Source organism: Micromys minutus, assembly GCF_963924665.1.
Source record: "Micromys minutus genome assembly, chromosome: 11".
In the NCBI taxonomy this organism is placed as follows: Eukaryota; Metazoa; Chordata; class Mammalia; order Rodentia; family Muridae; genus Micromys; species Micromys minutus.
Window position 1 is genome coordinate 53,612,475 of NC_137980.1, and position 23,580 is coordinate 53,636,054.

At 50.9% G+C, this 23,580-nt stretch overlaps 1 protein-coding gene across 2 annotated transcripts in view; it reads left to right on the top strand.

The window, feature by feature from the left end:
* The window catches only part of NOL4L (nucleolar protein 4 like), a gene marked incomplete at its 5' end in the record, with an annotated part of 112,360 nt that overhangs the window by 40,389 nt on the left and 48,391 nt on the right, over positions 1-23,580 (top strand). For both annotated transcript variants that reach the window (XM_080925743.1, XM_080925744.1), the window contains 3 exons: positions 3,627-3,782; positions 8,981-9,092; positions 15,740-15,849. In XM_080925743.1, the coding sequence (XP_080781869.1) occupies positions 3,627-3,782; positions 8,981-9,092; positions 15,740-15,849 (378 nt within the window). The remainder of the gene's footprint in view (positions 1-3,626; positions 3,783-8,980; positions 9,093-15,739; positions 15,850-23,580) is intronic.

The window sequence follows — 23,580 nt, forward strand, 5'->3', positions numbered from 1 at the left end:
CCACCACACCTGTCAACCATTAGGTGTATTTTCTTTTAATTAATTTATTTATTATATATAAGTACACTGTAGCTGTCTTCAGACACACCAGAAGAGGGCATCGGATCTCATTACAGATGGTTGTGAGCCACCATGTGGTTGCTGGGAATTGAACTCAGGACCTCTGGAAGACCAGTCAGTGCTCTTAACCACTGAGCCTTCTCTCCAGCCTGAGACCTTGTCTTGAATAACCAAAAGAAAAGGGATAAGTAAAGTGGTCCACCCCGGGTTTCTGAACTGGTGAGACGTCACTCTCTGCCTCACTGTTCTTGCTGTTTTCTTTATCTCCGCCCACCAGATATTAGGTCTTCCTTTTCTGGAGTCTATTTCTGAATGAACGAGTGCTATGGGAAGGGGGAATCCATTGAACCCATTGGTAATCTTCTGTACCCAGGTGATCAAAACTTAGAGCCTGCTTCTCAAATTTTTATTTATTTTTGGTTCTTAAGGATAGGGCTTCTCTGGAGCCCTGGCTGTCCTAGAACTTGCTTTGTAGACTGGGCTGGTCTTGAATTCAGAGAGCCCGTTGCCTCTGCCTCACGAGTGCTGGCATTAAAGGTGTGCAACACTACCAGTCACTTTTCAAATTGAATCTTACCTTTTTGTGTTTGAGGGTGGGGTGCGCAGGTGCCATGTGGAGGTCAGAGGTCAGAGGTCAGCTTTCAGGTCAGTTATTTTTACATGTCAGTCACGGTCATCAGGCTTGGTGGCAGGTGCTTTTACCCACACCACTAGCCGCAAATTAGCACACACGTGGCTCTTCTTGAGGCACTGCCAGGCTCCACATGATCTTGTCATGTTTTTATGACAGCATCTATTTTTTAACACTTTTGCATCTCTGTGTGGTATATGTGCATATTACGTGCGTGTGCGTGCATGTGCATGTGTGTGCGTGTGTGTTTTGTATACACCCACATGCTCACATGGAGGCTAGAGGAGAATGCCAGGTGCCCTCCTCTGCCACGCTCTATTCGCCTTGACTCACGTTCTTCACGGAACCCCAGAGTCCCTCCTGTCCCCCCAGTAACCACAGCACTGGGTCTTAGGAACCAGATGACTGTGCCCAGCTTTTTAGGTGTGCTTTGGAGATTTAGACTGGAGTTCCCATTCTGTGCAGCAAGAGTTTTTATTTACCCCTAGAGCCATCCACGCAGCCTGGAAGTCAATACCTTTTCAAAATTAGTATTTAGAAGTTCGGGCATGATGGCTTATACTTTTAATGCCAGCACCCAGGAGAAAGAGGTAAATAAGTCTTTGTGAGCCATCCTGGGCTACATTGTGACTTCCAGGCCAGCAAATGCTCTGAGTCAAAACAACGAAAATAAGTAATAAACTAAAGATGAACACAAGTACAGAAAATGATGAAGGTCACAAGTACTCTTAATAGACTTTTTAATACACTGTGCACACACCTGCATATCTTTATCCAGACTGAGAACTAAAAACTAAGTTGTATTTATTCTTGAAGTTCATTTGTCTTTGGCATTGTAAACCTCTAGTTAAAATTGTATTAGAGGAGGCCAGTCCAGTATTAGAGACATCTCAGTGGTTACTGCTCTTCCCAAAGTACCTGAGTTTGGTTCCCATCTCTGACGTAGTGGCCATTGGTGAGCCTATAAAGAGCTTAGAATTTCAAATGATGGAGATCTCCTAAAAAGAAGGTAAACGTGAGTTCAGGCAGATGCCACCCTGAAGAGATGTGCAATTTCACAGGTCATCTCATAAGTGACCATCGGGGACGTTTGTCCAAGCTGCAGAGCAGCAATAATGGACCAGCATGTGGCTTTCCTACACACATGCACTGCACATGCACACATGTGCTTACACAGATGCCTGCTGTCTGAGAAGTCCCTGTTGAAATAGGTCCTGACTGGCATGAGGGCTGTGTCAGGCTGGTGAGGTCATAGCCTAGGATCATTATGCAGAGATACTGCCTAAGAGTTCTAGGGTTGAGCAGCCCACATTACGGATGCCCCTAGCAGGCCAATGGCTGACTTTCCTATTCTGCCACCACTGTGTATCTGGAAAGGCAAGGGATAGAACAGTCTGTGGCTTGCTGGTGTGTATTCTCCTTAGAATGTCTGAGGGCTCAACTGTCCATCCTCTGCCTCTGTTCCCAGGCAGGTCCTGACCATCACAACCTCCCAGGGTTTGTAATGTTCAGCTCTATCATACACTTGGGGAAATTTGGCCAACCACAAAGCACTTTTGTAAGTGCATGTGTGGCACAAGGTCTCTTTATGTAACCCTGGATGTCTAACTTGCTAGGTAGACCAGGCTGGCCTCAGACTCATAGAGGCCCACGTGAAAGCACGCAGCAGTCCATCCCAAACATTTCTTACTAGCAGCAGTTTATGGAAGTAGCCATGCCTTCCATGCCTGGTGCAGGGTGCTGCAACCGCATCTGTATGTCCTCATAGAAGTGTCTGGGTAATGGAGACTCAATCTAAGGCTCGGAGAAACACGATTACTACTCAGGGCCACATATCACCTACATGGTAGGACAGAGCGTGTCCAAACCATGCTGCTCAGCGGCTGCTAGCCAACTACCTGCTCAACAGCAGTTGTCACCTACCATGTGCCAGGCATGAATTCCACACCTCCACAGGGCTGCTGTCCTTGAGCCTGCATCCTCTCGGGAAGGAGTATCTTGGAGTTGTACTTTGTGTGTGTTGTCTAACCTTCCTCCTTCCATACTATGTCCTCTGAAGGACCCTAGAGCCTTCTCAACCTGCCCAGTGCGGGGTGGGGGTGATAGGGGAGAGCTGGTGTCCCAGATCTCCGTGGACCAGGGACCAACCACCTTCATGGAGCACTGGCCTTACCTAGAACTCATGCCCTGGAGTCTCCCTTTAGCCTCTCTCTTGACTGGGTTTGAGAGTGGGGCACAGGTGCCTTCTACAGCTCTTTGCTGCAAAGAACTCAGCCTTCAACTTGGCCTCTTTCTTGAGCCAGCTGACAGTCTAATAAGAGGCTTGGGGCCCATGACCACCAGGCGCCCAGCCCTGCCACATCCACATGGCCTCCAGCCTGGTTTGCTGTGCGTCTCCCCACACAAAGAGCTGGCGTTCAGCTACTGGGGCAGGGAAGGAAAGTGATAAAAGATTTTTAGAAGGGCCTGGACGGAAGGCAGGAGCCACCTAGGTGATGGTGGCTGGTCCCCTGGGACCCCGACCCAGGACCACAGTGAAAGGTTACTGCTAATTGGCAAGCTCCTGAGGGCCCGCATCTGTTTAGCACTCCCCTCCCCAGAGACTTCTAGGATGGTCTTGGCACAGAATGTGATTCGAGAGCTCTCTGGGAGTCTGGCACAATCTGTCTGAATTGTGAACATGGAGCCTCCTGGTTTCCTAATTTGTACTTTGTGTTGTGTTTCTCTGCCCATTGTTGCTGGTAGATTCAGTAGCTCCCTCAGACACCCTGACTTTTGTACCCTCTCCCCAGATCCAGAGGGTTTACTCTCCTCCCCAGCTCCTATCCCCAGCAGAGACCCTGCCCCCCTCCCCTGACCTGTGGCCTGGCCTCGGGGCTCAGCTCTCACCCTCCATCAGCCCTGACACTAACTCGGCTTGTCCACCCTGTCACAGGGGGCAGATGGCCTGTCGGAGCCTGAGGGCATCTCTCTGAAACGGGTTGCTGTGGTGGAAGATTTCTTTGACATCATCTACTCGATGCACGTGGAGAGCTCCACAGAGCCAGGCAAAGCCCCCAAGCACGCCGGGCAGAAGAAAACCTACCGAGCGGTGAGATTTCTGTCTCTGCTTCTGCTGGCAGCCCCAGGCCTTGGCAGGAGGCCACGGGCTCCGCACATGTTGGGCGGGAGGCGGGGCTGGGAGCTGAGGCGTGATGAAGCGGCCTTTGGGGATCCAGGGGGGCATGGGGCAAGGGCATGGCAGCCAGAGATGGCTCTCAGGGTGAGGGGCGGGTTCTGCGGTCAGAGCACAAAGAAGAAGCAGGTTGAAGGGAGGGAGGGAGAGAAAGGAGATGGGCAGGGCAGAGAGGAAGCCCTCCTCTCCCCAGTTTCAGCCCCTTGTAGCCTGCTGGGGAAGCGCAGATAATAAGAATTGCTGGGCCAGTGCCTCCACAGCGTGGCACAGAGCACTTGCCAGGCTGCCCCAGATGCCTCCTGTGTGGGCAGCACAGCACTGTAAGCCAGCCCTGTGACTTCACCAGAGGCTCTGGGTCTGAAGACCTGCTTCATACCTTCAGAAGCACGAATTTGGATTTGGGGTGAAGAGGCTGAAGGAAAAAAGATATGTACAAAAGGAGAAATCCTCCAAGACAAGCTTTGAGAGAGCAAGAACGCTGGGGGCTCAGCGAAGATCTGCTAGCTCTGGGCATTGATTGCTAGGTTTCATGGGAAAGGGAGCATGTATACTGGCCACCTTTATAGGGCAGAAAGGAAGGGAATGACTACTAGAGAAACATTACACAGGGAAGTGGAAAACAGGGCCGTGGACAGAACAGCCCCAACTTCAAGAGGAGCCTGTTAGGCAAAGGCTATCCTCCACATTGGCTCTGAATGTGCGTCTGTACCCATGGCTCATGCCCAGCTCTGAGCCCACAAGCCAGAGACGTTTTATTCTCAGCTGAACACCAAAGGCCATCCTGTGGCTAAGGTACGATGGGCCATTTCCTACTTAAAGAAACAGACCCAGAACCTCAAGTCACCTGTACAAGGTCACACCTGAGTAGCAGGCAGCTTGTGTCCTGCAGGCCTTCTCTTTAAAATCCTGCAGTTCTGTTGTTCTTGGGCCAGGCTTGTCTACCTACACCAGGTGTGAATGTTCCCAGTGCTGTGTGTAGACAGCCTTGGTCTACAGTGGAGGTGGCCTGTATGTATAGGTATGATTTCCCCATGTGTCCGAATTCACAGAATCTAAAATTCCAGAAACCCTTGTCCTCAGAGGATGGGTATTTAGCTCCTTGCTCCTTCATGTATGTCTGTGAGAAAGGAAGCCAGTCTGAGGGTCTTTCTAAGTGAGGCCACAGAAGGGAGAGCCATCCATCTGGGACTAGGGTATTCTTGGGATTGAGAAGACGGCATCTGCTCATCACTGAACCTGCCATAGTGCTCAACTTCCCCATGTGCCAGGCTCTACCATTAACCCTTTCCGTTTCACCCCTAAGTCTGAGCCATGTAAAAGCTATAGTCATGAAGCTGGGACACCAGGAGCCCCATTTTAAAATGAGAGCCACAGCTGCCTGAAGTCACTCAGCTGGTGTTCAGAGTCGGGCAGCTGACCAGTACCCATCCTTCCTTGCCACAGGTCTCCTGAGGCAAACTGTCAAGCCAGCCACTGGCTGTTGTCAGGCATGTGGGCTTGGCCGTCTGAATCTGGTGACTTCCTTGGCTTCTCTGGGCCCAGCACCAAGCCTTGTCCTCAGGTACTCCTCAGGTGGCTCAGGTGGGGTCTGTGGCCTTTGGGACATACAGAGGCTGGAGCTGAGTGGGGCTGGTCTTGCCAGCTCTTGTGCTCCTGGACCAAGCAGACCTGGACCTTTGCACTTTCTGGCTTCTGGTCCATATGCTGCCATGGGCTCCATTTCTTTGCCCAGCCCAGAGCTGGCACACAGCTGGCATGGAGCCAGCTGGGATTTCAGCACAGAGTCAAAGCTGAGCCCACCAGGCTAATTCCTGCAGCAAGGCAAGGACAAGGAGCTGGTGCTCCCACTTCCCTCTGCACCCCCTCACCCTTCCCTCTCATTCCCATCTGCCACCTTTCCTGTGCTACCCTCTTCCTGTTTCTGGGGCAGAGATCTGGTAGCTGGATGCTTGTGTGCACCTCCTTTCATCTGCTTCCCCCCTGTACCCCTGCCTAGCTTCCCAGCCTTGCTCTGTAGACATGAATTCCCCTTTAGAAAAAGCCCCCAAGCAAACCCTGTCTATAAGATACAGGGACTTTCAAATTCATACAGGCCTGAAGTGCCTTTGAGGTTGGGAGACAGTAGGGAAGTGGGGGCACCAGCTCCCTTGTTTGGGGCACTAAAGGAGGCTAGTTTTTCATTAGGAAAGACAGTCTTTCTAGCACTGTTCAGCAAAGAATTAGAGAAGAAAGGTTATGTGCCTTTAAAGCCTGTAGTTTTGAGAGTCAGGGCAGAAGGCATTCCCATCAGATGATACACAAGGAGTCACTCTTTGATCAGGGAGCCCTGTCATAGCCTCTCCAGCAGGGTGAATTGAGTATCCAAGGATCCTAGGAGTCTCACTGGTGCTAAACCTGGGGAAGTTCCAGGCTGCTCCAAGTTCCCTGAGCCCTTCACACCCATAAGGCTTTCCCCATCTCAGCCAATCTGGGCTGGAGGAACCCTTTTACCTTCTCTCCCCCTTCAAGGATGCTAGAGGCCAGATCGGCTTCCAGAGCCCAGATCTGGCTACCCAGGCCACTTTGGAGTTGGGGCCAGATGTGGTCAGCAGCTGCTCTAGGCCCACCACGTGCTAATCTACCACAGGGCAGAAGGAGGATCTTGTAAAGTGGTGCAAATCCCTCCTGCCCCGCCCGCCCCTCTTCCCAGCCTCTGTTGGCTTCTGAGTTGGGGAGTGAAAACCAGGCCTTGCAAGTCAGCGACTCTGCAAATAGCTTCTGCTCTCCCTGCCTGTGAAATCTCTCGGTTTTTAACACTAGGAAAAATAGAAAAGGGAAATCCATACATGGTTTCAGGGTCCTGGCAGGAGACTGAGAGCAGCCCAGCAGGCAGCCCAGGGCAGCTGAGAGAAGGAAGGGGACAGGGGTCTTGGAACACATCCTCCAAAACATGCGGCCAACCCTCTTACTCTGTTTTGTACATGTGTGTCTATTTCTAGAACAGGGTCTGAAACCATCTGAGAGCTACCATCCTCCTGACATGAACATTTTGTGAACTTGTGATGATTGCCTTTCTGGTCTTATTGTGTGTGTGTGTGTGTGTGTGTGTGTGTGTGTCTGTCTGTCTGTCTGTCTGTCTGTCTGTCTGTCTCTGTTTGTGTATTCTGTGTTCCATGGGCCTGTGGCATCCAGGTACACAAACAGAAATAGAGGTTCCATTTCTAGTCCTGACCAAGCAAAAGTTGAATCAAAAAATTCTGTAGAAAATGAAAGAGGGAGGTTGTGCTGTTCTTATGGGTTTCTATGGCAGTACAGAACTAACGCCCAGGCTTCCTTTGACACTCTGCCCCACTCTGACAGCTTCAAGGATTCCTTACTCTCCATTCCTCTGGGGACCCAGGGCCATAAGATATATCTCCCTGACCCACTGCTGGGGGCCCACCCAAGATCAGATCTTGTAGTCACCATCCCACCCTAGAGACAGACTCCTGTGTACTCTCAAGGCCAGAAAGACAAGATAGGTATGCTCACCCTGTGTGCAGCCTTCAGCAGAGCATCCTGACCAGGAGCTGTTCTTGAGTCCTTTGAGAGTGTCTTCCCAGTGCCAGTGAGGAAGCAAGTCCTCTGGAGTCATCTGGCATGAACCTCACTCTCCTTTCAGCTGACTGCAGCTCTCTTCCCCATAACTACTCAGTACTTCTGAGGCCTAACTTTGGGAGCAGTATCTCAGGGACCCCATCATTTGTCCAGTGAGCCCCAGTTCTGGCTGAAACAGACTCACTATTCCCGACTCAGCATGCTCTGAAAGGATTCCTAGAGCTCTAGGCTAGGATGAAGATGCCAACTTGCCTAGCAGAAAGCCCTCCACCTTCTAGTCCTCATCCCTAAAGTAGGCCAACCTTGTCCCCCTCCTCCACTGTGGGTCTCCCATCTGTGGCTTCAGCCAGAGACACCGAGTTTGCCCTTGTCCTTGACCTCCAGTGCAAGGCAATCAGACAGGGGATTTAGAAGGGAGATAACTCATCAAAGAGACTGCCTGCTCTGCAGAGCATCAAATCAGCTGAGAAGTAACAACTGTGTCACCAAAATTAACTCTAGTTTGCAGCTGGCAGCAGTGGCCGTAGGACTCTGCAGGGGTGAAGCAGGCCAGTGGCTGGGCTGGAGCCTTGAGGACTGCCTCCACCAGCAGAGACTGAGGGTGTCCATGAATCCTTGTCTCTAGTGCCTCTAGAAGCAGATTGTGTACTGGCCACAGGAGGAGCAGGATTCAGTAGTCTAGAGTGGCCCCAAAGCCCTCAGCCAACTTTTCCGCTGGGCTGGGCTGAGGACGAGAATGCTTGGGTGATGCTGCCCCTTAGTGGAGAGGAGCGGGAGAATCTGGCTTCTAGGCAGAGCATGAGGAAATCGGCTATCCAGCTGCCTCTGGCAGAGAGAGGAAAGATGGCATCAGAAGGGCACTTTGGACCCCATGGACCAAACCAGAATCAGAGTTTTCCAATATCTAGAGCAAAGCTGACCCCTTGCTGGGGCTTTAGGCTAGAGCACCCACCCTTCCCTGATTCCTACCCAGCCCTTCATAATCTTTCCAGTCCATCTCGGCTTCCCTCTGTCCTGCCAGCTCTCCTCCCTCAGTGTGGGGTGGTGTGACCTCCAACGCTCCTTCTCAAGCTGTGCGACCTCAGCAGAATCGTTAGTTACAAGGAGGAACATGTGGAAAGTTGGATGCTCCCAAACCAACAGTCCATTGCTCTGCCTAAAAGGGTTCTTAGCCTGTGGGTTAGCCCAGGACATCAATGGTAGAACATTGGGGTTTCTTACCAGGCCAGCGAATTTACAAGTGGGTTTTAGTTTGTACATCTCTAAGAGGAGAGGTTGTTGTATTCCAGAGCAGTGTTCACAAACTCACCTTTTAGGGACTGCAATAGAATGTTCTGAGAAGAATATTTCTTATTAGAGGTTAAAAGCTAGATCATGTTTAAATGCTTTTCATTTTCAATTTTTAATCTCCTTTATTCAAGTTTTAAAAACAAGTGGCTCATTTTACAGAAGGGAGCAGAGGCCGTTGACCCCTCATTGTTGTTGGAGACTAAGTTGCCTCCAAGATGGCACATGACGTGCAAACTGTTTTCTGGCAGATCGCGGAGACCTACGCCTTCCTCCCCAGAGAGGCTGTGACTCGGTTCCTCATGAGCTGCACGGAATGTCAGAAGAGGATGCACTTTAACTCCAGCGGCCCGGAGCCCAAAGGTGGGGGCCACACAGCGGACAGGTCCTCCAGAGGCCAGTGTGGGTGGTGACACTGCCCCAAGAGCCTTGTTTGGATTTATTTAACTTTCTAATTATTAATTACTTGCTTACTTACTTATTTTGAGACAGAGTCTCACCGTATAGCCCAGGCTGGCTCCAAACTGTCAATCCACATGCCGTATCGTCTCAAGTGCTGAGACTTTGTGTGCACCACCACACTGCTTCCTTACTGGTTCTGTAAATGTTAAGCTTCTCTTAAAAACCAACAACCCCATCCATCTTGCCCTTCAAGGCTTAAGCTAGCCTCTCTCCTCCCACCTAATTTCTAGTTGGAAATGGTCAACCTTCCTGTTCTCTGGGTTTGCCATGCTAGCCACTTGACCTTGCTCCTGGGGCTGTTTGTCCACTCATGTACACATGGATCTGAAGATGGACACACACCCCATGAGGCATGTTCTTTTTACCCTTTGACCCTTAACACCCACCTGCTAGTGTCACACACTCATTAAGGTCTGCTGCCCCTGCTCCCCGCGCACGCCCACATGATCACTGATTAGAACTGAAAATGGACAGACCACTTGTGATTAGCTAAAATTGCCCCTTGCTCTATTCAGCTCGGTGAGACCATCGAGGGCCCCCTTCCAATATGTCCCTGCACAGCCCATCAGTTTGTCTGCCTGCAGCTTTAGTTATCATGGGTGGCATGGGTGGCTTAGTGTGTTGTGGCTTGGGGGCAGTATACTGATCAAGGCTCTAGGCCTTCCTACAATAGATATTGTGATTTCCTGGCCTCAGCCTGCAAAGCCATGGTCAACAGGATAAAGGGGTTGGGGGCAGTTGTCCAACCATGAGAACAGAGTAGGGGTGGAGAGGAAGACCTCTAAGGGCAGGCACCCACTTGGGAAGAACAAGTGGACTGTGCCGTGACAGCCAGGTGACAGGGACACAGGTAACAAGTACCTGAGTAGCTTATGACACCAGATGATTCACCAAATCTAGAGGCTTTGCTGCCTGGGAGCCAGTCAGGTACGTAATACAGCTTCCAAAGTGTGAAGGCCCAGAGCCCAATAATGCTGGTTCTGTTATTGAGAGCAGGCTCCTAGGCTAGGCTGTGTGTGAGTGGGTCTTAGCTCTGTGTATGGAGTTAGTAAGGGTCCCTCCCCAGAGAACTGGTCCATGAGCTTGAGCCAGGGCTCTAATGTGGGAGAGTGACCCCTAAGGGATGCTTGTCACACTGTTACTTGTGGTCTGGCGCCAGGGCCAAGATAACTTTTGGCCTGCAAATGGGCCTGGGGGGGCTTTTCTCTGCTCACACCCCAAACTGCAGGTCTGGACCCTGGTACTGGCTGCCTGGATCCTGCCCACCCAAGTATGCTGGCCCCCTCCTGTTTCTGCCCTAATTGTTTCCATAGCAACTGGAGGAGTCAGGCACAACAAAGCTGCTGCCTGAAGGAACAGAGGCAAGGCTGCTCTGGGGGACTGTAGTCTCCCAGCTCTCCTGCCCTTTCCGACTGTGCAGAGGGTGCTCCTCCCCAAAGGCTTCAAGGTCCTCAGGCTGTGCACTAATGTGCAGGCAGCCCAACAGCCGTGAGCTTCCTCTCCCCACTGGCTGCCTCCACCTTAGGAGGGCCCTTCCCATCCTCAGCTCAAGAAAGGAGAAGGGGGGTTGCTCACAGCCCGGAACTGAATAGGATATAAACCAGCCTGAGGACTGTTTTGAGCCTCTCTCCTGGTGCTTATCTTGACAGGAAAGAGGACAGGTGCCTGCCTATCCTCAGTCCCAGGCAGCTGACCTTCTCCCTGCAGAGAGAGGACTACAGGAAATCAGAGCACAACCCAGGGAAGAGTGGGCCCCAGGCCAAGGGGACCTGGTGTGCAGCCCCGTCCCCTGCTGTGTGCCCTATAGCAGGTTAGAGACATCTCTGAGAATCCCCTGCTCAGAATAGCTATGAGTTGTCAGTTCGGGCGTACAGCCAAGGAAACCAAGACCCAAAGAGGTGCTGGGTGAAATCACTCATCCAGGCTTCCCTCTCCCACCCCCCAAGAGAGGGCAGCAGGCCTGCCTTTTTCATCAGAGTGGAAGGAGTGCTCTCAGTCTGGTGATACAGAAAAGGAGCCCACTCTGCAGAGCCCTGGAACTCTGTGGAGACCTCAGGCCCAGAGGGTTTCCCCTTCCCCCTAGACTCTCAGCCAAGAGGCTGCAAAGGTAAGGTCAGAAGTGCCCAACCCCCACCCTGAACAAAATAGCCAGGTCCATCACATACTAGATTTAAAAGGGAAAGATTGGTTTCTAGACTGCCAGTAGAGAACTCCCTGTCTGCTCCATGGTCTGAGGCATCAGCCCCCAAATCCTTGCCAGCTTTGTCCTTGGCAGGAGCCCAAGGTCAGATCTCTACCCATAGTGCTCACCGCTGTCCGATAGCCTTCCTTCCCTGTGGCCAGAGGTAGGCCTCTTATTCCTGTCCCAGGAAGGTGAGGAGGGAGGGGGACAGGGGACAGGATGGAGTCTCCTCTGGGGCTGCTGGGAGACTGCCTTACTTCCTGGCCTCATGCTGGAAAGAAAAGGAGGAAGTGGAGTGGCCCCAGTGAGCAGCTTGTCCCCAGCAGAGTGTGAGGCACAGCAGCCCCCAACTCCCCATTCCACACAGGAACATAAACAAAGCAAGCTGCAGAGAGTCTGGAAGTCCTTGGATTTCAGGGCCTCCACACCACAGTCTTTCCTACTGATCCTCAGACCAGCCTGACTTCCTGGGCAGAGGAACCTCTGAGGATACATTCCTGCTTTCTCTCTGTGACAACATACTGTGACATTGCTGCAAACTGTGAGCTGGCAACAAACAACACAGGTGGTGCTTGTGCTTCCTCTGGAGCAGTTGAGTCATCAAGTCACACTCGTGTGCAGTTCCTAGGACACATCCCTGCCTGTTGCTGGCTTCTATCTTGCCGCTTTGGCTGCCTTTCCTCTCCTGTTCACACACTCACTGAGTGACAGTGGGAGCTGTCGTCCTGTCTGCAAAGAAGGCGCGTTACTATTAGCACCCGTTTCCTGGGTCTTTGGGCCCGTATGGAGACCTCAGGAAGTACTCAGTTGTCTTGGCTGAGAAGTCCTCGCTGGGTCCTTTATACTCTTTCTTGAACTGCTCCTGGGCCCTCTGGGCTCTGATGGACTCCCACACACCCCATTCCACCCTGTCCATCCTCCTTGTCTCTCAGCCTCTCCCCCTTCACGCAGTGAACAATAAATGTGAGTGATGTGAGACGCGGATACGTAAGAGACACCCATTCTGCAGGGCTTCTGGAACTTGCCTGTCCACTGACCACTGACTACCTTCCTTCAGCCTAGACTCTGGGGCCCTGTTTTGTTCCCTAGTCTGAACTCCACAAGGCTGGCTGGTCTTATGGCTTCTCTTCCCCTCATGTGGATGTCCTGCAGTACTCAATCAGTATCTGAAAACTAATGTCACCTCTGGACTGAGGAAGTCCTTTAGATAAACGATGGTGAGAATGGGCACCTGGAGAATGTGAAGGCCCTTCCCTTTTGGACTCTGTGTTGATTGACAGGTGCCTTTGGTATCCACTGGGAGGCTGAGCTTCACTTGGAAGAGTCTAAGTTGTTGATCCTTTCCAAAGCCCCAGAGAATCAGGCTGAACACTTGGGCTGGTTTCCGTTTTTCTTGGCAAGGAGGTGTTAAAACATCGTTAGGTGGCACTTCTTCAGCCTCTCTTCCAAGCAGCCTGCTGAACCACTCAGCCTCCATATTGATGGTGGCATTTAACTCTCCTCTCTCCATAGTACCAGCGCCCAATGCAGTGCCCAGGCATGACCACCACATGTGTTGGCACACATGCCATCCAGACGACTCAGGGAATCTCTCTCTTCCTCTTTACACTCTGCCTTTACTCAAGCATGGCATCCTCCTCATGCTGGGTCGCCACTGGCTTTGCATCTGCTGTTGCCCCACTCACAATATCCAGAGATGATGGGGTTCCCCCAGCCCTTCTGCCATCCTCTTTACTGTGGCAAGCCAGTTCTGACTTCCCATGCCAGCTCTGTGGCTTCTTTCCAACCTGCCTACCTCGGCACTGCTGCCCCAACAGAAACTGATGGACGAGGTGTTTCAAGGCCCACCAGTGCAGATGTTCCCTGATAGCTTTGCTTGCCTGCTTCCCTGCCACAGACTTCTTGTCTCCCTCTTTTGGAGCACTCCTGGATCTTCTGAGGCCCCAAAGCATCTGTGCTTTGCAGAGATGCTAGGGAGCATAGAGCAGGGAAGACCCTTTCCTTCTGCCTCCAGATCACCTCCAGATCACCGTCCTATACACTGTCCCTTTGGGGTTTTCCTCCGAGCCAAACCCAGTCTGCTTTATTAATGCTTTTTGATAAGCGGTCCTGGCGTTCTAAGTTATATCAGAGCATCTTGCCTGTGTGGACAGCCAAGTGCAGAGAGCCCCTGTATGACCGAGGCAATGGAGGGTGGGCGACCCTTCACAGCCTTCATGTTGTTCAGCAGCTTAATGTCAGATAACCTCACCCTTTGAGGAAATTAAAATGAACTTCCACTTCTTGGCCAGAAACACCAGGATTTGGAGACAGAAACATGGCTTCTGTCTGTAACCCCACCTCAGTGTCCCTGGAACCATTTACCTAATGTGTTGCCTCCAACCCAATCAATCTTGGTAGAATGAGGCCTAACAGCTCCCTAGGGCTGAGGAACTCAAGTCAAGGCTGATGGTGCACTATTAAAGAAAAGGAGACAAGAGCCAACTCCATTTTCTTACAAGCTAGGCCATGTACACAGGATTCCCCACCATCAGCACAGTGCACACACATGCAGTGCAGTGTCAGTATCTGGACTCAGTGTGGAAGTGAAATCTGGGGAGTGGGGAGTGTGGAGGCAGGCCAGTGCAACACAGGCGCACAAGCATAGTGCTATGCTCTGGTTTTGTTTTGTTTTAAGTGGGTTGGCATGGATTTGGTAGCTTCCATTTTGAATTAGAATCATCAGTATGGACTTATATCAGACTCACAGGTGACCAGCAAACACTTTTAGATGTCATTTATTTGTATGTAAGTGAGACTTGAGAGCTAAGAAGGAAAAGAGTAAGCCTCTTCCCTCTTACCTGCTTTAGTGTTTGCTGCCCTTGGAGTGTAAAATTCTGTAAGTTACCCAAACCCACAAAAAGGAGCACACAGAAGTCTTGGGCCCAGTCTGGTCTAGGACCAGTCTCTTCCAGGCTGTTCCTGCCCTGGGCACATAGTAGGGCCCCTCCTGGGGTGTCTGTCCCTGCCCTGTGTTTCTGAGGGTCTTCCTTCCTTTTCTCACTCAAAGATGAGCTGACACACTGTTCTAGTAATGCTCCATGGAACATCTTAGACTCGTCCTGTTCACACCTGTAGACATTCACACGTGTCCTGTGGCCTTATCACGTGGTACAGCGTTGGGGGGGGTCTTTGGTTCCGGTGCTGGCTCTAGATGGGGTAAGTGGAGAAAATCACTCGTGCCCATCATCTGCCTCTTCTGCAGCTTGTGTCTTGGCTGTGGTGGTGACAGAGGTGGGCAGGCTTTGCATAGTGGGAGTTGCTTTTACTTTACCCAACTTAGATCCTAACCCTTTGGTGAAATGGAGATCCTGAGGCCTCTGTGGACAGGAGAAGCCCAGCCAGGATGGTGTCCTGGGCACCTTGGGCAGAGATTCAAGAGTCATCTTTACTTTCTGACCCATAAATCCCATCTTTTAGAATAGTTCTGTGATGGAAAAGATCAGGGTACAGAGTCCATCCCTGCAATGCTGGCTACAACCAACCATCCAGAAGACTATGGCTTAAGCAAATTATGGGAAAAGACTCATGGCAAAATGTTTAGGGGAAAATACTTCTGGTGCTTAGGAGGCTAAGGCAGGAAGATTGTGAGTTCATGGTCAGCCTGGGCTATACACAAAGCAACACCCTGTCTCAAATAAGTTAATTAAAATAAATGCATTTTTGAGAGGAAAGAGAACTATAATTCTCTGTGTACATTATGATATCAAGTATGCAAAGAAAAGTCACAAGGAAAATAAACAGAAGCATATGCCAGGCTGCTTGGTGCAATTATGCTTTTAAATTTTCTCCTTCACATCTTTCTGCACACTGCAGATTTTCTACAAAAAGAACACACATAGCTTTGATCCTCAGGACAGCGGAGCAATGAGCAGGAGGGAAAATCCTCCTCTGCGTGCAGTTATGGAAGCGCCAGGATTTGGGAGGGTGGAAGGTCGCGGGGGCCATCTGGACCTGGAGAGTGCTCTGCTGGGGGACACCGTGGGGTTGAGGCTGGAGTGGCACAGGCAGAGGCAGGTGTTCACCAGGAAGAGCTGGCTCTGGCCAGAGTTGGAAACTTAATGCCTATAAGAAGCGGCTGTCACAGGAACCCCGTGTGACAGGCCTTTCATTTCTTTAGAAACAGCCAAGTCTCACTTTAAAAAAACAAACAAAAACAAAAACTGATACATAACCGACACGCATTTTCAACACTATGTGCTGGACACCATACAGCTCAGGTGACCAGTGAGTGGCCAGTAGCCCGCTCCTTCACGGAGGCAGCCTCCCACCCCCACTCCCACTCCAGGCACAGACTGAAAGGGGTTTGCTTTTGTTTTTCCTGCAGAGAATGAGCCTCCATCCCCTCTGGTGTCTGGCATTATTGACTACAACATGCCCCTCACCTCCACCTACTTGAAGCAGATGAAGCTGCGAGTGATGAACTCTCAGGAGCAGGTAAGGTGCCCGCTCTCTCCCTTCGAGACCAGGAGGCTGACCTTGCCTGGTTGTGCCTGAGACTTCTCCAGGACATGGGGCCCACAGCAACCTGTATAAACAGGAGCAAATAAAAAAGACTGTTCTGTTGTCTGGCCCCACAGCCAGCAGTGCGGGTGGGAGCGTGCTGTCCCTGGGAACGTCTTCTGAGATCTGGAGGCTCGGCCTTGCCGGGCTCTCCCCAAGGACCTGCAGGGAGAGGTGCTCCAGAGCCACAGACCTTGACTCCCTGCTCTCCTCTCTGTCTGTGACAGCGCTGGCTGCTTGCCGGTGGCCTCTTGTCATTCTTGGGTCCTAGACGGGCCAGGAAGATGGGCCTTGGAGGTTAGCTCAGGCTAGATAAGGCCTTGGGGCTCCCTGGTTGTCCAAGATTCCCAGATGAGGTTTGCCAAGGGCTGTGAGGCACCATGAAAACAAGCTCTGAAAACTCCCCACTTGTTTGTGTCTCCCCACACATTCCACTCGCTGACCTCCTACAAAGCAATAGCCTGTCTTTCAGAAAAAAAAGAAAGAAAGAAAGAAAATCAGGGTGAGCACTGTCCTCCCCTCTGCTGCGACCAAAACCAGGGCACTCCTTCCTCACTCATCTCAGTGCCCCCACCTCTGCTTACATCAAGTCCCCAAGGCTTAACTAAGGGAAGGGGCACTTGTTTTCCCATGGAATCCAGGTCAGAACTCTGGGTTTATTCTGTCTTGCACCACAAGCCTCCTTGTCAGTGTGAATGTGTGTGCGTGGGTGTGTGTGTCTTGTGTGTGGGCCTGGATGTGGCGGGGTGAGTCTGTGTAGCATCTGGGCCTGTGCTACACAGTTTGAGCATTTGAGCAGGCTGTTTGGCTTGAACCGCAGAGCGGCCCCACCCCCCATCCCAATCCTGTTTCTTGAGGCTAAAGGGAAGGACACCAGCCTTTCTATGGAAGGCCACCTCTTGCGTCTGTGTTTCCTATCTCACCCAACAGTAGCTGTCCTAGGATGGTTGCTATGAAGGCAGTGTGCTGGGGTGGGGGTGGGGCACTGCATGGCTCCTGCTGGAAGGTAGCAGTCTCAGGGTGTCGCTGTTAGCACTTAGGGAAGCTCAGGCCCACTGTGCAGATCTCTGAAGGCCACTGAGGAGGAGGCCTTTGTTTTCCTGTGACCATCACTGTGTCACTTCTCCGACAAACCACACGGACAGCTGAGAGCAGTCCGCATGGCCTTTCTTTCCTGGGACACTGCCAGGGCCAATGTGGTCAGGGTGCTATGCAGATGTGGCCTCTCCTCCGTGAATCCTGTCAGGTTTTGTTTGCTTTTAAAACTGTCACTGTAGTTTCCCTTGCTTTGGTAGAAGGTGGTGGTGAGAGGGATTAACAAAGGTGGGGCATTGTCTGGAAGCCCCGGCTCTCTAGTGCCAGGCAGCCGGCAGCTTTCCTGGGGTGTCTCACCTGTGGGAGACAGACCTTGTGCCTAGCAGGTAGCTGTAGCCATTGAGGAAGTGACAGTCGGTCACAGTGGTACTGTTGGGAGGGTTTTGTCCTCTAGGATATGTGGTATATGGGTACTTGGTGTTCGTTGGAGGGTCTGTGGCAGTCAGGGAAGGCTTCCCACAGGAAAGAATGCTGCCGTTTATGCTAGATATGAAAAAAAATTTCCAACCCATGGGGGGGGGGGTCTAGGCAAAGGCCCCATGGTCAGGGACAGACAGAGCCAGTGCTGGACTCTTACAGAGGCTGCACACCGGAGCAGAATGTGGGAGGGAAAAGGGTCAGCTCTCAGCCATTCGTGAGCATTGGGCAAGCATTGGCAAAGCAGAGCTCATGGACTGATTGTCTGGGCCAGGCTCAAGCTACTCCCACAATAAGCTGCAGGGATCATTGTCTCCAAGTGCTCAGAGTCTGGGCGAGGGAGAGCCAGCCGGCCCTGTCTGTGGGGCGTGGGGATGAAAGGGCAAACCCTTCTTGGGCACTGGCAGGTGAAGCAATAGCAATGCCCCACCTTTCCTTGGGCCTCCTACCTGTCAATCTTCAGCCCTGTATGATCAGCAAGGAGCTTTCAAGGCTTTGGTCTCCATTATCCCTGCTTTAAGGCTGGTACAAAGGAAAACAAGTAATCACTGCTGTGGATTGTTTATCTACAGCAGCAAAGAAGGGGCCAAGGACCAGAGTCTTTGATGCTTCTGCTTGAGTTGAAACTAAAAATACATATCCTTGCATTAGCAGCCTGTTCCTCACACAGGAAAGGCAGCCAGGGCCCTCCCTGGGACAACTGGAGGACGACTTGTCCTGAGCTCTCTGCCTCTCACATCCCCTTCCCAAGACCCTTGCTCTGACCACAGAGGCCAACAACAGCTCTTACCTGTAGTATTTGCAGGCTGCTAGTGTGAGCTGAGGAGAGAGACAGCAGGGAAGCAGGGTGTATTGCAGCATGTGCATCTACCTTGTTCTGATCAGACAGTGAGAGGTGCAGCTTTCTAGAAGCTGGCCAGTGTTTGATCCAAGCTAATATGCTAGGAACTTGGTCCTTCTCTATATAGACAATAGGAAATATGGAAACCTGATTCCAGGGGCTGGCACCTGGCACCTCCCACCCACACACACATGAAAACTCCAGTTGTAACAGTCACACAAAGGAAGGAGAGTCGTCTTGAGATCTGACTCGGTACAGCAAATATTGTTAAGTTTCTTCAATTCACAAAATGGTATGGGTTAAATTATATTCTCCACAGGGACCTCCTCAAAGATCATGACTCCAAGGAGCTGTCATCAAAGTGGTTACAATGAGCTGAAAAATTGGGGTACAGTGTCAGAAAATATTCTATTTCCTGCCAGGTGAGGTGGCCCATGCCTTTAATCTTGGCACTTGGAAGGTAGAAGCAGAAAGATCTCAAGTTCAAATTCATTCGGAGCTCAAAACACAAAGTAAGAATTCTCTGCTTCTCACAAACTCTTTAGAGATGCAGAGTTGAAGCTGCAGTGGTTGTTCGGGCAACAGATGTATCTTCTTAGAGGAGGCAGGGTAGGGAGATGTGGTGAGCCGCGAGGGAACAGCTGAGAGCCTTCCAGGAGAAGGTGGCATCCCAGACAGAGTGTAGTCACTACCGAGTGACCTGTCAGTGTCCATGTTCCCTCCAGAGCGCGCTCAAGACACTGAGAATGACCGCAGAGTCACCATTTACTGCCGTTCACCAAGGACAGTGACAGACACCATCAACCCCAGCCAACCCTTTCCACTTCTGCCCATTCCATGAACACCTTGCTGGCTTTTCATCCCACCCTCCAACTCAACCCCACTTCCCACAGGACATCCCACCTCACACTTCCCACGGCTCACCCTACCCCTCCCACACCCCCACCTCCCACACCCCACCCACCTCTCGTACCACGCCTCCCTTTTTTTTCTTTTTCTTTTTCTTTTTTAACCTTTTCTGCTGCTGATTCCCCTATGGTGAGTCTTCATCTTCTAGATAGTGAAGTTTCCATGCATCGCTTGAAGTGGATACAGCTTTCTTCTGTCATCTGCTCATTTGCATATTCATACATCTATTATCCAACCCTCCATCTATCTGCCCATTGTTGTTCTGTGATCTAGGCACCGGTACAGATGCTAAGGAGGAAGCCTGGCCTGTGCCCGTGTGGTACCAGAGCTCTATGAAAGACTAGGGAAACCCAAGGCAATTACCTGGGGCCTGCAGGGAAGCCTCGGCAGTAGTAGTGGGTCCTTAGAGGACATGCTGACTGGGTGCCTGCCCTGTCTGCTGTGTCATACGGTTGACCCTTTGTCCAAAGAGCTGGCATATCACTCTTGCACCACACATGTGATGGTCAGGGCTTAAGATCACAGCCAGTAGGGTAGTTAAGAGCACTGACTGCTCTTCCAGAGGGTGTGAGTTCAATTCCCAGCAACCACACGGTGGCTCACAACCATCTGTAATGGGATCTGATGCCCTCTTCTGGTGTGTCTGAAGACAGTGTGCTCACATAGGTAAAACAAATAAATAAAATGTAAAAAAAAAAAAAAAAAAAAAAAAAAAAAGGCCACAGTAGCTAAAATAATTAGAAACCCATGTCCTTTCCATCCTCAAACCTGCCTTTGGATGGAAAGCAGAGAGAACCAGTGGGGTCTGTGGCTGGGTTTGGCCTAGAAGCTCAGAGCTGCCTTAAGAAGGGAAATTAGGAAACAGGAAGAACCCAGTGAGGGTGCAGTCACCCATGAATGTTATGGCTGGATGGTGACTGCAACGGTGTCCACAACACGGCCACCTTGCCCCTTCCCTGTGCTGGCTTCATTTCCCCCGAAGCTCCCCCCGCCCCCCGTTCTGTCCAGAGGGAAAAGAGTGTGCAGCCTGCTTCTACTCCCTCGGTGCTAAAGTCTCTGCAGCTTTACTGTTCTCACAGCAGTGAGAGGAGGTGCAGTCAGAACTACTGCTCAGTCTCGTGTCCCAGTAACCTGTGCCGAAGTATTCTCTGAGTCTTCTTCATCTGGGACCTGTAGGCTCACTTGGGGTCTTCAGATGGTTTTCCCTCCTTCCCTGCAAAGCAGCTGCTGGCAGTGTTCTGAGTCAGGACAGAACACCATCCACCACATATAAGCCATGCGGCTTGGCCACGGCATTTCACTTCTCTGTCCTTCAGTTACTAGAAGGCAAAGGAATGCACTTTCCTCATAGTTTTGTAAGATAGTTTAAATTGTGTGTCTGTGTGTGGGTGTGTGTACATGTGTGCTGTCTCCTGGGAGGCCAGAGATATGGGACCCTTTGGAACTGGAGTTGTAAGTGGTTGTGATCCACCAGCTGGGAACTTGGGTCTTTTGCAAGAACCTTCTTGACTACCTAGCCCCCTCTAACTCCTCCTTTTTATTTATATTTGTCTATTGTGTGTGTGTGAGGGAGCATTGTGAGCCACAGCAGGAGTGTGGAAGTCACGGGACACTTTGAGAGCGTGGTTCTCTGCTTCCACCATGTGGCTGTCAGACTCGGCAGTGGCTGCCTTCCTCTGCTGGATCATCTCCCTGCTCCCACTGTAAGGGGCCAAGTGCTGTAAGGCACAGTGGGCACTGGGCTGGGCACATTAGAAGCACTTTCAAAGCTATTGATTTCTTATTTGCAGTGCTCGGGATGGAACCTAGGGACTCACACACGATAAGCAAGATCTTTATCACTGAGCCATCTCCCCCACCCCACCTACATCCCTCAGCCACCACCTTCTTAAAAAGAAAACAAAAACTAAGAGCTGGGCTTAGATAGCACTCTAATGGAGAGCTTGGCTGCTAGCAGGAAGCCCTGGGCTCAGCCCTTAGTGCCTGCAGTCCCAGCACTAGGTAAGAGGCTCTGACGCTCAAGGTCATCACCAGCTACATAGTAAGTTTGAGGCCAGCTGTTCCTTTGCTCAGAACCCAAGAAAACGGAGAACAAAACTAACAAAAAAGGGGGAGGGGAGCAGAGGCTGTGGCATATACATGTCACATAAAACTGTTTTTAAGTGTGTTAAGTGGACTCAACAACCATTACTATCTGTCTGTTCTCACAGGTGTGAGGGAGGAGTGGGGGGGGGGGGGCTTCAGATAACCTCAGGTATCATAACACCGCCATCACGTTTTTTTTCAGACAGTGACTGTCATTGGTCTGCACTGGCCAAGTAAGCTAGGCTGGCTAAGCAGTATGTGTATGTATGTATGTATTATTAGACTCTGTGTGTGTGTGTGTCTGCATGTTTGTATGTGCACCATGTATAGCTAATGCCCACAGGACGGCATCAGAACCCAGAAACTAGAGTTAGGTGCTAGGAGTCAAATCCAGGTCAGCCGCAGGAGCAGCAGGTGCTCTTAAATGCTGAGCTCTCTCTCCAGCCCTACAAACACATCACTTTTAAATTGTTCTTTGAAGCAGGGAGGCATTAAAGCAGGGTGGTGTTTCTTCTCTCTGAGCCCTTCTTCCTCTTTTTTTGTCTCATAAACTTTTTCAGCTTCCTCTTTGATCGGAATAACCCAAGAAAATGCAGACCCAAAAGTCCTGGGTCACAGTGAGTTAAACTGCCTGGCTCTTTGGTGTTGCTCTGGGCAGAGAGGGTGGGAAGCCTGAAGGTTTCTCCTTTTTTCTCCACAGGTCAGGCCACATGAGCGTTTGGGAGGATTAGCAGAATGGGGCAGTGTTCATGTCTCCTGACACCACTGTGTGTGAACTTGGGTAGTTTTTTTAGTAAGATTTATTCTTACTTTATGTGTGTGTCTGCCTGCTTCTGTGTCTGTGTACCACATGAATGCAGTACCCGTGGAGACCAGAAGAGGGCGTCGGATCTCCTGGAACTGGAGTTAGGGTAGTTGTGAGCTTTCATGTGGGTGCTGAGAACTGAACCCAGGCCTCTCACAAAAGCAAGTGCTTTTAAGGGCTAAGCCATCTTTCAAAGGTGTGGGTGTGTCTCCTTAAGGAACAAGCTCTAGAGAGTAGAATCAGAACCTCTAAGTCAGTAGAGGAAATAAAGGAAACAGAAGTCGCTCAGCATACCCAAGAGGGCGTCGGATATGCAGTAACTAGAAAGCATAAAGTGTGCAGCTGGAGCTGAGTAGAGAGCTCTCCTGGTGCCTACACGGCCCCGGGCTGAGTACTTAGTACCCCCAGAAAATACCACCGACTGTAACAGGAACTGGATTGGACACCAGTGACTCACAATATGAAGTCTGAGCGGCTGAGTTCCACTGCAAAGGCAAGAGGGCTCAGATGGGCTTTCTTTAAAAATAGAAAAAATCCAGTCACAGGTATTTACATGATGTTTTATTAATGGTGTAGAAAGGAAAATAAGAACTAGAGCAAGTGTCTGTGTTACCGGTATGTTCAGCAAACAACAGTGGTTGGAAGGAAACCTCCCTGGGGATGACCCTTCTCTTTGCTGGCCCATGGATGGGGAGATCAGAATGCTGTGAGGCAGAGTCTGTGTGCTGTGGCACACGGTCTGGCTTTGCCTTCCTTAGTCTCTGATCACATTTGATTTTTATTCATCGATGTCTGAAAATGTCGATGACTGCTTCCAAGCAGTGCAGATGGACCTGGGGCATCCAGGACCATGTGGTTGGTACCTTGGCCAGGCCACTCTCTGTAGAAGTTAGGCCTGGTTCTTCCTCCCAGCCCCATGCTCCCAGAAATAAGACTCAGACTCAAAATATATTTACAAAGACCTCAGCCATGTAACCAGGCTCTTCTCTGACTAGGCCGTTGCTTAAAAGAGCCCACATGGCCGGTCACCTGTGCAGGTACCATGGTCTGTCTCCTCGAATATTCCTAGATGAATCTTTCTGTGCCTGGTTCTATCTCAGAATTCTTTCTGCCTCCCAGATGTCCCAACTTCTATTCTACCCTTCCTTATAGGCTATTGATTTTTTTTAATTTGACAGGTGATGCATCCAAACAACACACAAGATAGTCAGTCTCTCCACAACTCTTACCCTCTTCCCTAGGCTCATTTGTGTGTGTGGGTGCCCTTCACCCCCAGACTTGCTGTTTCTGCTGGCCTCCTCTCTTGCCCACCCCTGTTCTTCTAGCTGTGGCTTCTGAGATTACCCTCCTTGCCCTCTGTCATGTAATGAAGCCCAGGGGACTCCGCTTGCTGTTTTGAGAGGCCCAGAACACCAGTAGCCATGTTTTTTGATAGAATCTCCTGCCTCTGTAAATCTCTGGCTCTGGAGGAGGGGTTGAGCTACAGCAAGAAAAACAAAAAGCAACTGAAATA